This window comes from Mustela nigripes, chromosome 10, assembly GCF_022355385.1.
Source record: "Mustela nigripes isolate SB6536 chromosome 10, MUSNIG.SB6536, whole genome shotgun sequence".
In the NCBI taxonomy this organism is placed as follows: Eukaryota; Metazoa; Chordata; class Mammalia; order Carnivora; family Mustelidae; genus Mustela; species Mustela nigripes.
In genome coordinates, this window is record NC_081566.1 from 64,440,650 (window position 1) to 64,456,013 (window position 15,364).

Here is a 15,364-nt window from a genome sequence, read left to right on the forward strand (position 1 = left end):
GACAATGCAGGTAGTTTCCTGCTCTCATGGAGATCACTCATAATTGGCATACTCATTACTTATGGACGGGCTTCACCTTGGCACTAAAACAGCGGAACAGGTAGCTCATCCCTCAACAGAGTTCCCCAGAGAGCATCTTCTGTGCTCTGATGTACGTCATGGATCACCGTCCTCCAGACAACGATCCACTCTCACACAGCCTTGGGCTTTCCCACTCCTCACACCCCAACCCATCTCCCTGTCTGGACAAGCCTCTTACTGATAGCCTTTTCTCAATCCCCCAAACTCCCCCTCCTGAAACCCTCACCTGTGCTTCCTCCCAGTCCCCTGACCTGGGCCTTGTTACTGTCCAGAAGTGCTTCTCCTCTAAAACCTTAATCTCCAAATCTCCCAAACTTTCCCATCTCTGTCCTTCCTTAGTGACATCCCTTTTCCCGTGGCTCATTTCTCTTCTCACTTTTCCTCAGCCCATTTCCTGGCCTCCTCATGTCTCACAGGCCCCTTAGTTTGCTTTCCAGGCCTGCACCCTAGCTTGATCACCACCCAGCTTTCCTTAAGAGCCTCCAAATCCAGATCTGTGAGGCCCACATCTCATCCCGACCCTGTGACTGGAGCTGGAGAGGGCATCGTGGCCAGGTTTATGGTGCCCCTCACACAGGTGGGTTTCTAGCCCCCTGCTGAAAACAGTCACACTGATTGCCCTTACCTATGTCCCCTTCTTCTCCATGATAGTTTCACCTTTCACCACTCTTCAGAGACCCCTGTCCAATCTGGCCTCTCTGGCTCCCCAGTAGACTGTATCCCCCATGACACCCCTAGACACTGTGCCTGTGACATCCAGTCCCCTACTTGCCACCTGTGGTTGCTGTCCTTTACCTGTATTCTGTCACATTTTTCTCTTCTAGAAATCTGAGAATGACCTGAAACCACTAATTACCCTCATGTTCATATCCAAAGAGCAAAGTCTTCTTATGGATTCTACCATTAACTAGGTCTGGCAGCCCTCACCCCTACCCCAACAGTCCTCACCGGCTTCTCCAGACATGGTTTCTTCTCCAGCCTCCCTGGGGCCAGACCTCAAGCTCCCCTTGAAGCTGCAGTCGGAACTCGAGCTCCCTGTGGTCACATCCCGCTGTGGCTCCCTATGCCTTTGGGGTAATGCTCTCTCCCTTCCTCGCTTCACACTCCTGACTTTGGTGGTAAAATATCATATTGGTGAGAAAGCTTTTGTCTTTATTTTTTCTTCCTTTTCTTTCATCCAGTTTTCCCAGGGGTGGGAGACATAAATCTGAACCTGGAGGCTGGATCTCCCTGCTGCTGGGTGGGCCAAGGGCCACAGGGAGTCCTTTCTCCTCCAAGTGCAAACTCAGTAGGGTGAGTCTGACTCCTGTAGCTGAACGTAAATGCACAGGATCTGGGATCCTAGTCACAATCTAACCAAGACCCATCAACAGGAAAGCTGGTGTTTTGAGTCTCTTCTGCATTCTGAGTCTGTTACTGCATCATTTCAGAATACGGAGAGTAAAGGTGTAAGGAATTAGTCTTTAAAACCTATTTGTAATAGACCCTTTACTATGTGTACCTTCATTTATGTATTTAGTTAGTTAGTTAAAGTTAGCCACCATACAGTACATCATTGGTTTTTGATGTGTTCAATGATTCATTAATTAGGTAAAACACCCAGTATTCACCATAACACCTCAAAACATCATGACATCCTTAATACCCATCGCCCTGTTACTCCCCCCCACTCTCCTCCCCTCTGAAACCCTCAGTTTGTTTCCCAGAGCCCATAGTCCCTCATGGTCTGTCTACCTCTCTGATTTCTCCCCCTTCAGATTTCCCTCCCTTCCCATATGGTCCTCTGTGTTATTGCTTATGTCCCACATATGAGTGAAACTATATGAAAATTGACTTTCTTTGCTTGACTTATGTCACTTCACATAATCCCCTCCAGTTCCATCCATGTCAATGGAAATGGTGGCTATTCATCCTTTCTGATGGTTCAGTAATATTCCATTGTCTACATGGACCACATCTTCTTTATCCATTTATCTGCTGAAGGGCATCTCAGCTCCTTCCACACTTCGGCTATTGTAGACATTGCTGCTATGAACATTGAGGGGTGTGTCCCCCCCCTTTTTTTTCACTACATCTGTATCCTTGGAATAAATATGTTGCCTGACTTCAAGTTATATTACAAAGCTATGATCACCAAGACAGCATGGTATTGGCACAAAAACAGACACATAGACCAATGGAACAGAATAAAGACTCCAGAAATGAACCCTCAACTCTTTGGTCAACTAATCTTTAACAAATCAGGAAAAAATATCCGATGGAAAAAAGACAAGTCTCTTCAATAAGTGGTGCTGGGAAAATTAAACAGCCACATATAGAAGAATGATACTGGACCATTCCCTTACACCATACACAAAGATAAACTCAAAATGGATGAAAGACCTCAATGTAATAAGGAATCCATCAAAATCCCAGAGGAGAACATAGGCACTAACCTCTTCAACATCCACCAGAGCAACTTCTTTCAAGATGCGTCTCTAAAGGCAAGGGAAACAAAAGTGAAACTGAACTTTTGGGACTTCATCAAGATAAAAATCTTCTGCACAACAAAGGAAATAGTCAACAAGACAAAGAGGCAACCCATAGAATGGGAAAAGATATTTACAAATGACACTTCAGATAAAGGGCTGATATCAAAGAACTATAAAGAACTTCTCAAACTCAACACCCAAAAAACAAATAACCCCGGTCAAAAAATGAACAGAAGACATGAACAGACACTTCTCCAAAGAAGACCTACAAATGGCTAATGGACACATGAAAAAGTGTTCAAATCATTAGCCATCAGGGAAATACAAATCAAAACTACAATGAGATACCACCTTACACCTGTTAGAATGGCTAAAATTAACAAGACAGAAAACAACAAATGATAGTGAGGATGTGGAGAAAGGGAACCCCTCTTACCCTGTCGGTGGGAATGCAAGCTAGCACAGTAACCCTTGAAAACAGTGGTTCCTCAAGATGTTAAAAATAGAGCTACCCTATGACCCAGAAATTGCACTACTAGGTATGTGTACTTGAAGACACTGGTATCCCTGACACCTGACCACCAAGCAGGCTGAGACCAGCCCTTCCAGACCAGCCTTCATCTCTGAGATGGATGACGCCATTTTATTCATCTCCATCCTCAGAGCCAAGCCTTTCCTGCTCCAAATCCCCAGGCCACTCACCCTTCACTTCCCGCTCAAATGTCATCACTTTTGTAAAGTCCCTGATTAACCCCAAGTAGAAGTAACTATTTCCTCCACTGTGTTCCCAAAGTGTCATGTACTTTCCTCTCTCACAGCTGCCTCCACACGCTGACACAGCCATGGGACCATGTCCCATGGAGTGCCAACTCCTCCATTCATGGGGGTGTTCCCTGCACCCCTCATATTCCCCTAGCACTCAGGCTGCTCCGAACTCTCTCCTGAAAACAATAATAAGTAGGTGAAGAAAAACAAGACTAAACAGAGAGGTCTGTAATGAACCAATCTTTATGCAGAATGGCCTGAATATTACAGAGAAGTGAAAATGTGTAGTTGTGGAAGGAAAACTACCTTGGGGGGAGCAGCAGGAGCATTGTCAGTGGATATAGTTGAGTATTCCCAGAGTCCAGTGCTGAATAGCTCTTGAAACACAGTGGTGCTTAATAACTAGGTGGGAGAGGCTTGGGGGCTGGGAAAACTGGGGGTCTTACTGCTGAACCATTGTCCATCATTTACTGGTCCTAAGAATGACTTGATTTCATTACCACAGGGACCTTTTTCCACTCAGCTTCCAAAGATGGGCATAAACCAGGACAGGACAGGAGAAGAGCAGATCCATGGGCTAAGCCCTCTGCTTTGTGCTAGAAAAGCTGGTTTGAAGGGAAATCCAGCCCTAGATGCAGAGATTGACACCTTGTCTCTAGATTATTGTGCCTCCAAGGGCAAGCTAGATGTTTTCTACAGTCTCTGGCTTTTCTCTTGTCCAGAGGTGGATGGAGCTGGGATATAGCAGAACCCAGGCAGAACAGCTTGAGGTTTTTTATAGTTTCCTTTCTTTTTCTGTGTTTTTCTGCCATTTCTGGTCACCTCCCTTCCTCTGGGGATATGCTGAACTCAGCAAGTCCAGCTCCACCAGCTCTGCCCCCTGTGCCCATTGGCTTCCGGTCATCTGGTCATCTGATAAGGCTTCTGATAATGCTTCTGCTGCAGACAGGACCTGCTCTGCTCTGTCCTGCTGGCACACTTGGTGGCCAAAGCTGACTATTGCTGTTCCAGGACCTCCTCCCAGCCTCAGACTTCAGCTCAGCATCTCCAGCAGCCCGGCTCATGGCCCTGCTTTTCTCCTTGATCCTCGGTGAGTACCTCTGTCCCTGCTGGCTGAGACTCAGAGTCTCCCCGGAGCTCTGATCAGGAGTGTGCTCTTCCTGCCCAGTAGGTGCAGATCCTGCTACCTTTCCAGGAGAGGCTTCACCTGCTTTCCTGCCTTCTCTGTGTCTAGTTAAGTTCCAAACTCAAGCCACTTAATCCATACCTAATTTATAATCCACTTTGATCACCAAAGCTTTTTCTGTTTCCCTTTATTTGCACCAACAAATTTATAATAGTTCATCCCATTTCCCTTTTTACAAAAATTTCCATTAATCTTTTCTTTATAAGAAGACAACTGAACCATGGGTAACAGCGGGTAGACAAGAAGAGGAAGAGCACTGCCCGACAGACACTTTCACAGGTTATACTGTCCAGCTTCCCCTCAAAGGTGTTCCATATAACGTTGCTCTAGTGTCCCCCCAGTTTCTTATCACCCAGATTAAGGTACTGTAAATGGGGATTTCGGAGTCAAAGGACCCGGGTTTCAATCCTTGTTCTTAAATTTCTTAGCTGTCTGAATTGTTAAATTGCCCTCTCTCTCTGGTATCCTACCTTCGTCTGTGAAGTGAAGATAATAGTATGTTCTTTGGAGGTCTGTTAGGACACTTTTCATGAGATAATGAACTTGGGGCATCTTACAATCCTACACGGTCTCTTCCCTAATCAGTCACATCCATTTTATTGTCTTGATGATCCCATGCATCACCAAGGCTCACACTGGCATTTAGGTGCTCTCGGTAGGGTGCTGCCAAGTTCCCAAACACCAGTACATTCCCTGTATCACCTGACAGCCAGCTCTACCCTCTCAGGAGCATCCTATCACCTCTCCCCACTTTCCTTCAGCCCCATCTCCTTCACGAAGCCTCTCTGGTCTGGCTACCCATCATCACCCTACTCCAGAACGTTCAACTTCCTCTTGGGCTCTATCACTTTCAGACCCGCATACCAGGCATGGCACATGTGGTTTCCATTGTGTATACGCAGGCTTTGTGCTCCTTACTAGATGTGTGGGGTGCAATATAATCTTGAGTTTTAGACAGTTACAGACAAGGTCATACTGAGTCTGAGAGAAGTCACGTCCTGAAGATTAAGGGCTTAGAGTTACTTAGAAATTATTGGGAAATGAAGAAAATATTCCAGAATAAGAAACTGAAATTTTTGTATCTGCTTTAAAGGCTCTAGACCAAAGATATTAGCTCCTTCAGAAATATTTCATAAGGTGCTGGGGGGCGAGGAGCATGACTGTTCTGCAGTTCAGAATGCCTAGGACCTTGGGGACCACTGATGGGCACAGAGCACAGGACTCTGGGTGGCATGAGACGAGAGCCTAATGCATAGAGGAGCCTGATCACCCAGGGGTCCTATAGGGAGAAATTATGATGTCCTTACGATGTGCTGAGTTTGGAACCAAATTTAGAGCTGTTTTCTGACCTGTTGAACCCACAAGCTAACAATGGTTTTCGTGTTTTTAAATAATGGGGAAAATCAAAAGAAGAATACTATTTTGTGAAAGGGAAATTGAAATTTCAGTGTGTATAAACTAAGGTTTATTGTAACGTGGCCATGCTCATTCACACACATATACACACGTTGTTGTGCTCTCATGTTGCGGTGACAGGGCCATAGGGTAGTAATAGACCAGGTAGCCACAAAGCCCAAATTGTTTGTGATCCGGCCCCTTCCAGGAAAAGTGCGCTGGCAGCGGCCTGAGCACAGTGCCAGTGACACAGACAAATCCTTCGGTTTTCCTGCTTTCCGCTGCCCCCATGGTGTCGCTGTCTTCTTCATGAGAGCCTTCTCAGTGGCCTCCCGCATGACTTGCTGGGGAGCCCAGAGGCTGCACACTGTCCACTCCAGGCAGTAATCAGTTAACATAATTGACTAGAATAGAAAGTGAATCTATCCATGCCTGGGGCAGAGCTACATCACATGTACAGAAAATAGGTTGGGCTGTGGTAGAATTGGTCTCTGTGGTTCCCAGTCAGTGTCCCTGTGTCCTCTGGGGCTGGTCATTGCAGGAGATTTCTCTAGGACTGACTTTGGAAGCTCTGTACCCAGCACTCTAGCTGCCCCACAAAGTCTACCAAAGACTTTCTAGAGAGTTGTGTTATTTGAACAAAGCCTTGGGATTGACGATATGATCTCACTCGTTTGCTTCTTCTCTCCTCAGCCATTTGCACCGGACCTGGTCTCTTAGGTAAGACTTTTTGGGTTTCTGAGAGGGAGGCCTCCAAGTTCTTGAGATGGAAATCTTGATGCTTACTCAGGACGTGGGTAGAGGCTCTAGTTCAATAGAACCTCAGTAGATTTCCTCTCTGGTATCTCAATCCATCCTCTCTGTGGATGGGTTTCCACCTCCAGAACCTGGAAGGGATTTGGGTGGTGTTTCCTGCAGGGGATTCCCTCCCACTTGGACTCTGTGGCCTAAAACTCTTGGCCACCTCCAAGTAATAGATGGTTTTGTTTGGGGGCTCAGAAGGTACCTCTCTCTCGCTGGTGTATCTGGGAGAGGAACTTCCTTTTGCCCTGCTTGGCTCTACCATTTCCAGGTCCCTATGCCAACCTGCATGGCTCCTTTGAACTAGAAATGCATCTACTTGTGTGCAGCATGTGGTTTGGCCAGCAGCAGGCAGGCTAGATTTCAGTCTCCACTGGCCACCTGAGTAAGGGGTCCTTGGACCATGCATAAGCTGCACAGAGAATGGGTCTGTCAAGAGGAAGACTGTGATCTCCAGACTCAAGGTGGTTGGTCCTGGACCATCAGCTTCTTATACATTATTCCATTGGTCTTTCTCTCTTGATGGTAGAGACTTTACCAGAGAGGGACAGCCATAGACTCTGCAGTGGACATGGGGGACCCCACACCAGCAGAATGTAATTCAATTCTTTCAAAATTGCTGTCTTGGGTTCTCAGTGCATCAATCAGATTTCATGGTCTTTTTCCCGTGGCGTCCAGGGCTGTCCTAGCTGTCGGTACAGGGACCACAGCTCTACAGCTTTCCCACGGCCCAGGTCACTGCTTCTCCAACCCCAGCCCTGCTTTCGAGCTGTCAGCCAACAAAGTAGGCTGAAGACACTGCCCGGGAGGCAGCTGTCCCAATGACCCCTCTGCCCTTCTCTCTGGCTTTCAAATCTCTTCTCAGCTGGGTTTCTTTGACACTTGGGCTGTTTCTTTCTTATGTGCTTCTTCTTTCTAAGGGGGTCTTCTAATCCTACTTTCCCTGGAAAATAAGACTCATTTAAAACCAGAATTTTACTATTCAAAACCAGATAACATGTGCATCATCATGATAGCTAGAGTTTCCTGGGGTACACAATAATGCCTGTCTAAACTCAAATCTTGCAATGACCCAAATGCTATTTCTGAATGATTCTTCTTGAGTTATATTTGTACCTTATAAATGTAAGTGTGCAAAAATGAAAACTTTTCTTGGTTTTCTGTAGTTAAATTTTAAAATCTATTTCTAGTCTCCATTCTACTCATTGCTTCCCTCAGAAAACACACGGAAGAAAAGGAGACACAAAAACAGATGAACAACCCAAATGTCAACTTCCAATGCACTCTAAAATCAACCAGCTCAGGGCCTTCTCACTCAGAAGCTTCTTCTGGGGTGGATTCCAAGTTCTAGGGTGTTTGTGCAGAGCTGAGGCAGGATAGATGGTGGAAGATCTGGTCCTCCAAATTCATGTTCCATTTGTGCATGTTCCTGAGTCACCCATATGTCCTACGTGGTCATAGGTGACACTGCTTGAAATAAGGTAGGCCACAGACCAGCAGTCGGATGCGGCCCCAACATGTACCCCAGACCTGTCTATGTCAACTACTCCACTGCATGGAGACATGGACCATTCAGTTTCTCTGTAACATGCTGTCACCCAGGGGCTACTGGAGTCCTCGTGGGTTTGCTCCCAGACCTCTTAAATATAATGTGCTGGAGGGCAGCACTGCTCTGAGTTCATGAACCAATACCTGGAATATAGTATATATACGCCAACAATATAAAAGTGTGTTGCCTGCTGGGCTCTTTTCTGCTCTCCCACAGCCATCTCCGCTCTATGTCCGTCTCTTGGTGGAAGAAGGAAAAAAATTTCCATTAGCCTTTCCACCCTCAGAGTTATGGTTGGGAAGCCGAATCATGTCCTGGATTCCTCAGAACTTATCTGGAGGCTCTGGGGAGGTCGTCTTCTACCCTAAGCCCTAGAACCCTCTAGACTAAGAATCTGACTAGTCAAGGCTCTGACCTTTCCTTCACCCACTGCTCTCTGCATTCGTCTGAGCTGGGTTCTTGGGCATGGGAAGATGTCATGAGAAGCAGCAAGGATGGGTAACGGGGGATCATGGATATTGGGAGAGAAAGAGAGTGAGGTTGTTCAGCCCAAATTATATCTAGAGAGCCTGCCTCAGTCTGGCTGCCATGGGGAAAGACAGAGTCAAGACAACACAACAGACCACATCTCTACACTTGTGTTCTGACCCAGGGCTCCCACTGCTTAGCGGTGTGAGCATATAGACCTAGGTGTCTTGAAGCGGAGTTTCTTAGCAGGGTAAGTTAGGAGTGGAGCAGAACCAGAACTTAGGGATGGGGTCCTGAAGAGCCCCTCCTTCCACTTCCCGCTCAAGCCCTCCTTTCTCAGCCCCCAGCATCCCACACCCTCTAGGAAGGGTGGGCGTGTTCTGAGATGCCTGAGTCCTCTCTCATCCTCCAGATGCCCAGCCAAGCTCTCATCGCTTTGGAGGGCCTTTGTCCAGAGTGCGGCTTGTGGGAGGTGACCACCGCTGTGAAGGGCGGGTGGAGGTGCAGCGGGCCAACGAGTGGGGCACGGTGTGTGATGACGGCTGGGACAAGAGCGACGCGGCTGTGGTGTGCCGGGAGCTGGGTTGTGGAGCGGTCAAGAAGGCAATCAGTGGTACTGCATTTGGGCCACTGACACAAGAAGATCAAAAAATCTTCGTCCAAGAATTCCGATGCAATGGCCTGGAAGAGAGCCTGTCTCAGTGTGAAAGGGAAGATTTTTTCGACTGCAGCCACAAGGAGGACGCGGGAGCTGTATGTGGGTGTGAGTACCGTAGCCCTGCACCCTGTTCCACCCAACCTGTGGGCCACGCTCACCTGTCTTAACACCCTGTGCACTTCACAGGTGGCTAACTAGCTCCTCACCCTTTTCAACTGCGGGCCCTGCAGAGTCGGTATTTTTCCTGCTCTTTGATTGAGGTAATGAATTCAGCTTAGTCTCAGCTACATGAGAGCCTGCTTCTCTCCTTCACACACACACAAACACACATACACACACACAGGCCACACACACAAACATACATACACCCACACAGGCACATCCAGACCCATCCCCCACTAAGTGTTCATTGAAAAGTGTAGCCTGTGTCAGGAGCTCAGGGGCATGTGTGGGGAAGAAAAGAGCTGGCAATGTATGATATATGTTTCCTGGGCTTCACTCCTCAGGAAACCAAGAACCATGCACGCTTTTCCAGCTCCCAAAGATTCCACCAACGAAAGAGCGGGCAAGAGATGCTTTTAGGAAACCAACACGACACTTCGCCTTCTGGGCATTAATAATCCCTTCTCTGCCTGCACTTCCATTAGACTGTGATTTGCCCGAGGAGCTGGTCCCTGTCTTCTCTTTGTCACCAAGCAGACTGTTACCAGGGAGACAGCCAACAGATCTTTGGGCCTGATGCTGAGATCTCATTCCTACTTGTTAGAGAGATTGAAAGTCGGGAGCACTAATCCATGGTACCCGGGTGATAATGCTAAAAATGAACCAGGAAGTTTGGGGCCCGGACACATTGTGTATGTCACTATTGCATTTTATTTTTTAAAAATCTATGCGATCCATCTACTTGCCTCGTATGAGGAACAAATGAGAATACAAATGTGAAAATAATTTGAAAAACTAAAAATGTTACAGAAATAATTAATTCACTTGGAACTGAAAAATGACATTCATTCTGTCGATTCACTCATCCAGCCCTTTCAACAAGCATCTGCTGGACAATGCCAAGCGCTCTAGCACGTTGGACTAGACACCAAGAGCAGAGGGATGTGCCCATGGGGCTCTATTCTGGGAAGACCATGTTCTTGCTGAACAGACACCTCCTCTTCCCTTTCCCACAGTCCCAGAGAACGTGCGGCTGGTCGATGGCCCCCAGCGCTGCCAGGGCCGGGTAGAGGTGAAGCACCAAGGGCAGTGGGGCACCGTGTGCAAAGCAAGCTGGAGCTTTGCCGCCACCAAGGTCGTGTGCCGGCAACTGGGATGTGGACGGGCCCTGCTGACCCGGAAATGCTGCAACAAAGCCACTCAGGGCCAAGGGCCCATCTGGCTGAGAAAGGCATCATGCTCAGGAAAAGAAAGCAGCCTCGAGGAGTGCCCTGCCGGGGCCTGGGAGAGGAGCAACTGCACCCACGATGACGACATGTGGGTGGAATGTGAAGGTAAAACCCACGAGGTCGGACGCTAGAGTCATTCCCGGGTCTGGCCGCACTGGGTTCCGGCCAGCCGGCATCCCCAGAGAGCTAGCCACGCGTCAAGGCAGAGGGACAGACTCGCTTAGTTGTGCTGCTCGCCAATTCTCATCTATTTATTTATTTTTAAGATTTTAATTTATTTATTTGAGAGAGAGAGAGAGACAGTGCGCCCATGGGAGGAGGGGGAGAGAGAGTCCCGAGGAGGCTCCTCTCCGAGCGTGGAGTCCGATGAAATCAAGAGTCGGGCACGTGACCGACTGAGCCACCCAGGCGCCTGCTGGTGCCTCTACAGACACTGACACGAATGCCTCCCTCCGTGCAGGAACGTGGTTTCGGCAGCAGGAAGCCCCAGAGGACTGTAAACTATTAGCACACTGAACTCTGCGTACCGGGCACAGAGCACACACCCTCCATTGTTGAGCTCTTTGATTTTCAAAAGCGATCAGAAAGTCATTATTAATATTAGAGTTTTAGGAATTAGAGAAGTGGAAAATCCTGGTTAAGGAAGGGACTTGGGACACTCGGTCAGGCCGGGAGAAGCGGATGTAGGCAGGGGAGCTGGGCGGAGGGTCTCACGGGCTGGTGGGATCTGAATCTAGAGCAGGTCCTCTGTCTGTCCCCTGCTCGCCTCCACCGTTGCTCCCTCCTGTACCTGCAGATCCCTTTGAGCTGCGGCTGGTGGGAGGAGACAGCCGCTGTGCCGGGCGGCTGCAGGTGCTGCACAAGAGCCAGTGGGGCACCGTCTGTGACGACGGCTGGGGAGAAGCAGCGGACCGGGTGGTATGCAGGCAGCTGGGCTGTGGGCCGTCCCTCTCTCCACCTGCTAAATCCCGGAGAAGATTTGGCCCAGGGACCGGCCGTATCTGGCTGGACGACGTGGCTTGCTCAGGGAAGGAGAGGTCCCTGGAGGAGTGTCCACACAGGTTTTGGGGCCGACACAATTGCAATCATGCCGAGGACGTGGCTGTGGTCTGTGCAGGTAAGTCCTGGAGCAGAGTTCACGGGGACGTCATGGAGGGGAGAGGAGGGAGGGCGGCCCCCGCCGCGGTGCTCACCTGCTCTCCGCGTACTTCAGGGGATACTAGTGAGGCATTTCAGCAATAAACAGAAGTAAGGATGAAACGAATAATGAGTCCCATACCACAGACTTACTGATGGGAGGGCAAGAGAGGTTTTAGAAACCACACCCTTATATGAAAACAGGAACAAAAGTGAGAATTAGAGAAAATAAACAATTTTCCAAAATCATAGAAAGTTGCTTTGAAATGATAGAACATAACTAAAGTGACCAGTCCTGACACTGAAAAAGACCCCAACCCTCTCACCCAGAGTTTAAACCACGGGAGACGGTCCCGCCTCATTCTATCTGACGTCTCTCCACCGATTTTACGTGAACCTGTGGGAATGGGGCTGGGGTGGAGAGGCTTTTTGGAAATTCCCAGGAGACAGTCTTTCCAGACAGTGGGGGGACTGTAGGCCTCTTCAGGGGACAGGAGGAGGAAGTCCTGCCCCAACTTGAACCATGCAAGCTCAGTCCCTGGGGGCTGAAGCCCAGCTCGGCAAGCGGCGAGCCGGGTGGGAATGCAGGGCTGCTTGGTTTAAGCACCCTGCTGTGGAGTCCGGTGAGGGCGGAGGCTGACCAAGGGCCGGATGAACAGCTAGTGCCCAGGAGAGGAGGGGTTGAGTCCTGGAAGGCTGCAGGTTGAGTGCTGATGCTGCCATCCTGAGGCTCTCTTAACTTAGACAGTCACTTAACTACTCAGGACCTCATTATTTTCATCTGTAAAATGGGAAGACCCTGGTCCCATTGACCGTGAAGAGTTCCGTGATCAAGTGAGGGCGAGACGTGTTCACATGCGGGAACACTGTGGCCGCTGGCTGAGCGAGCCCTGGGGAGGCCGCAGCGGACTCCACCTTGGTTCACTTCCGTGCGGGACGTGTGTGTGATTAGGGTCTGGGAGGGCTTCTCTTTCCTGTTCTGGGCCCAATATTCTTTCCTAGCCTCATTGAGCTTGAATGAGGTCACCCTTTCTGACGTGCCCATCCTTACTGTACATCCTTTTCTCTTTGCAGAACAGTAGCCCGGCCTACCTGATGGTCGACCAGAAGCCCCCAGTCCCAAGTGTCCCCTACTCCTCAGGGACCCTGATTGGTCTGGCCTGAGCCCCGGGCTGCAGGCTGTGCCTGTCTCCCGCTTTGCCCCCAGCATGCACCTGCACCCTGTGCCCTGCCTTGCTCTAGAGCCAAGCACTCCCATCACCGCCTGGAGACAGGAGCTGTTGAATGCTCTCTGCCGGGAAGACAAGCTCACAGTCCCCCTCTCCTCGCCGTGGACCCTCCACACTGGCTCTGGCCTGTGCTGCCTCTTCTCACCCCGCCTGGGATCCCCAGCCCTGTGCTCTGACCAGTATGGGCCATCGCTGGGCGTCCTCTTTGTCTGTAGAGAGCATGAAAGGAAGCAGACCACTACATGGAACTTGGGGGAAAGCTTAGAAGCATTTCGCCCTGTTTCTCATGCTTCAGGTGATCGCAACCACGGCTGGCACCTCACTGCCCTTCTGCTTCTTGGTGACAGCACATTCTTCCGGGAGCAGGGCAGTGTCCTGTAATTCCGGATGCTTCCATGGTACCTGGAAGCCATGGCACGCCCCCCTCCCAGTATCGGCAATAAAGCCCCTCTGGGGACCGTCTGCCACAGCCAGCCAGCGGGGTTGCTCTTTACCAAGGAGAATCGCACAAGTGTTTTCTAACGGATCCAGGGAAACGAGTGTTGGCAACGGGGCTGCCTCTGGAAGGAGGGGAGGCCGAGACGGAAGGAGGCTGGGGGTGGGAGTCGGGCCTCTGCCGACCAGATGGCACCATTTTCACTGCACCCCTCGGACACCGGCACTTGCACGTGTGAGGCGCAGTGGTGCCGGCTCAGGACCCGAGGCTACGGCGCGGCAGCCTGGGACTCAGGCTAAGCTGAGCCCCCGGGGCAGGCCTACGTTTCCGCTCCCTAATGAAGCAGACTCGGTCTCTGCCGCGGCTCCCGTGCTGGGTGCTTTCCCTGCCGCCGGGAAGCAGGTGTGTCTGCTCCTCCGCGACGGCCTCGGGGGCTCCGCTGGGCAGAAGAGATCCTGCCTGTCGACAGGACCAGGCGTGTTACAGAGCCCTCCCCTCCTGGCTCTTCCCTGGCGTGGGAACTAGAGCCATCGGGCTCCCCAGGAGAGAGGACAAGGCCTTGGAAAACATTTTGGGATCTACCCTAGATACATGAAGAGATTCCGCCTTTATCTGATCAGCTCTCTTTATCTGATGAGCTCCTCCTGGTTTTCCCTACAGATGAGGGTCCTGTCCCCTTCACCCCATTGTAGCTGGAAACTGGAGGGCCACTGGGCGGCCAGAACCGAGTGCCTGAAAATCTGTTTATCCTCAGTAGAGTGGACAGGGTTGGAGTGTCACAAAAGGGACTTCAAATCTCCCTCAATTTCCGTATTAAAGTTTCATTTGCTTCCATTCCAATAAGTCCCCTGAAAACCAATCAGACAAAAGGAAGAACCCCTGGGAGAGATGGGGGGAATCTGTCCCAGAAGCAAGAGCTGACAGTTGTTTGAATAATGTCCCTGAAGGACAGCAAGCCGAGAAGCCGACCCCGGCCTGTTGTCAGGGCCGAGGGCACGTGCGCGGCGGGCTTGGAGGAACCCGGGCAGGCCAGCCTGTGGCCCTGGCTGCCAGCGCTCCGACACTGCTGCGTCCCCCCAACATGCCCCTCGTCTCCTCCAGTTACCCGGAGCTGTGCCAGCCCGCACACCAGCCAGGCCCGGGCCAGTGGGGCGCTCACCTGGAGCTCTGCATTTGGGGGGATAGAGCCTGGGTAGGTCGGGGACTGTGAGCTGGTTTACGCCTTCTCCCACAAGAGACCCTCCTGACACCCTTGTGAGGGTCCAGGTCCTTAGGCACCCCACACTCCTGGGCCCACACCTGTGCAGTGTGCACCTGTTCCTCTGGCCTGGGGCCGATGGGGCCCTTGTAGGCCTGTGGGGCTGAGGACTAGCCACGGCCTCCCGCAGATTCCCCAGTACACAGAGAGCCCCCACCCTGAAAACCCCCGAGGAGCAGTGACACGCTGGCCACAGTCAGTGCCCACCTGCACTTGCTCTTTGGCAGGGTCCGGGGCCTTGCCAGCACAAGGGCTCCCAGATCTGTGGTGGTAGAAGACGCTGTGGGCAGCCCCTCACTCTGTCATCGGTGGAATACTGTCCCCTGGTAGGCAGGTAGGGCTTGCAAGCCGCATGGGCCTTGTGACCCTGCCTGTCCCGCCAGCACACACGTCATCCCGCAGTCTGGGACAGCCGGGGCGCCGTCCCCAGTAGAAGGCGGCCAGCCCCTGCAGTCACCGTGAGGAGCTAGAGTCGTCTCCTCAGCCCCCATTGGCACCTGCTGCCTCACGGTGCCACCTGCTGCCTCACGGTGCCACCC

At 50.8% G+C, this 15,364-nt stretch overlaps 1 protein-coding gene across 1 annotated transcript; it reads left to right on the top strand.

Moving 5' to 3' along the window:
* Positions 1-4,241: 4,241 nt before the first annotated feature.
* On the top strand, positions 4,242-14,410 carry CD5L (CD5 molecule like). Its single transcript, XM_059413569.1, has 6 exons — positions 4,242-4,407; positions 6,592-6,618; positions 9,129-9,479; positions 10,553-10,870; positions 11,562-11,882; positions 12,977-14,410. Exons 1-6 carry the CDS (start codon positions 4,380-4,382, stop codon positions 12,982-12,984), a joined length of 1,053 nt encoding a protein of 350 aa, XP_059269552.1. The 5' UTR covers positions 4,242-4,379; the 3' UTR covers positions 12,985-14,410.
* The last annotated feature ends 954 nt before the right edge of the window (positions 14,411-15,364 follow it).

What these genes read in the sequence shown, in the direction of transcription:
- CD5L (XM_059413569.1), top strand. Translation starts at nt 4,380, where the DNA reads ATGGCCCTGCTTTTCTCCTTGATCCTCG. An exon ending in CACCGGACCTGGTCTCTTAG is followed by an intron (nt 6,619 to 9,128) that starts GTAAGACTTTTT and finishes CTCATCCTCCAG; the next exon opens with ATGCCCAGCCAAGCTCTCAT. An exon ending in CATGTGGGTGGAATGTGAAG is followed by an intron (nt 10,871 to 11,561) that starts GTAAAACCCACG and finishes CTGTACCTGCAG; the next exon opens with ATCCCTTTGAGCTGCGGCTG.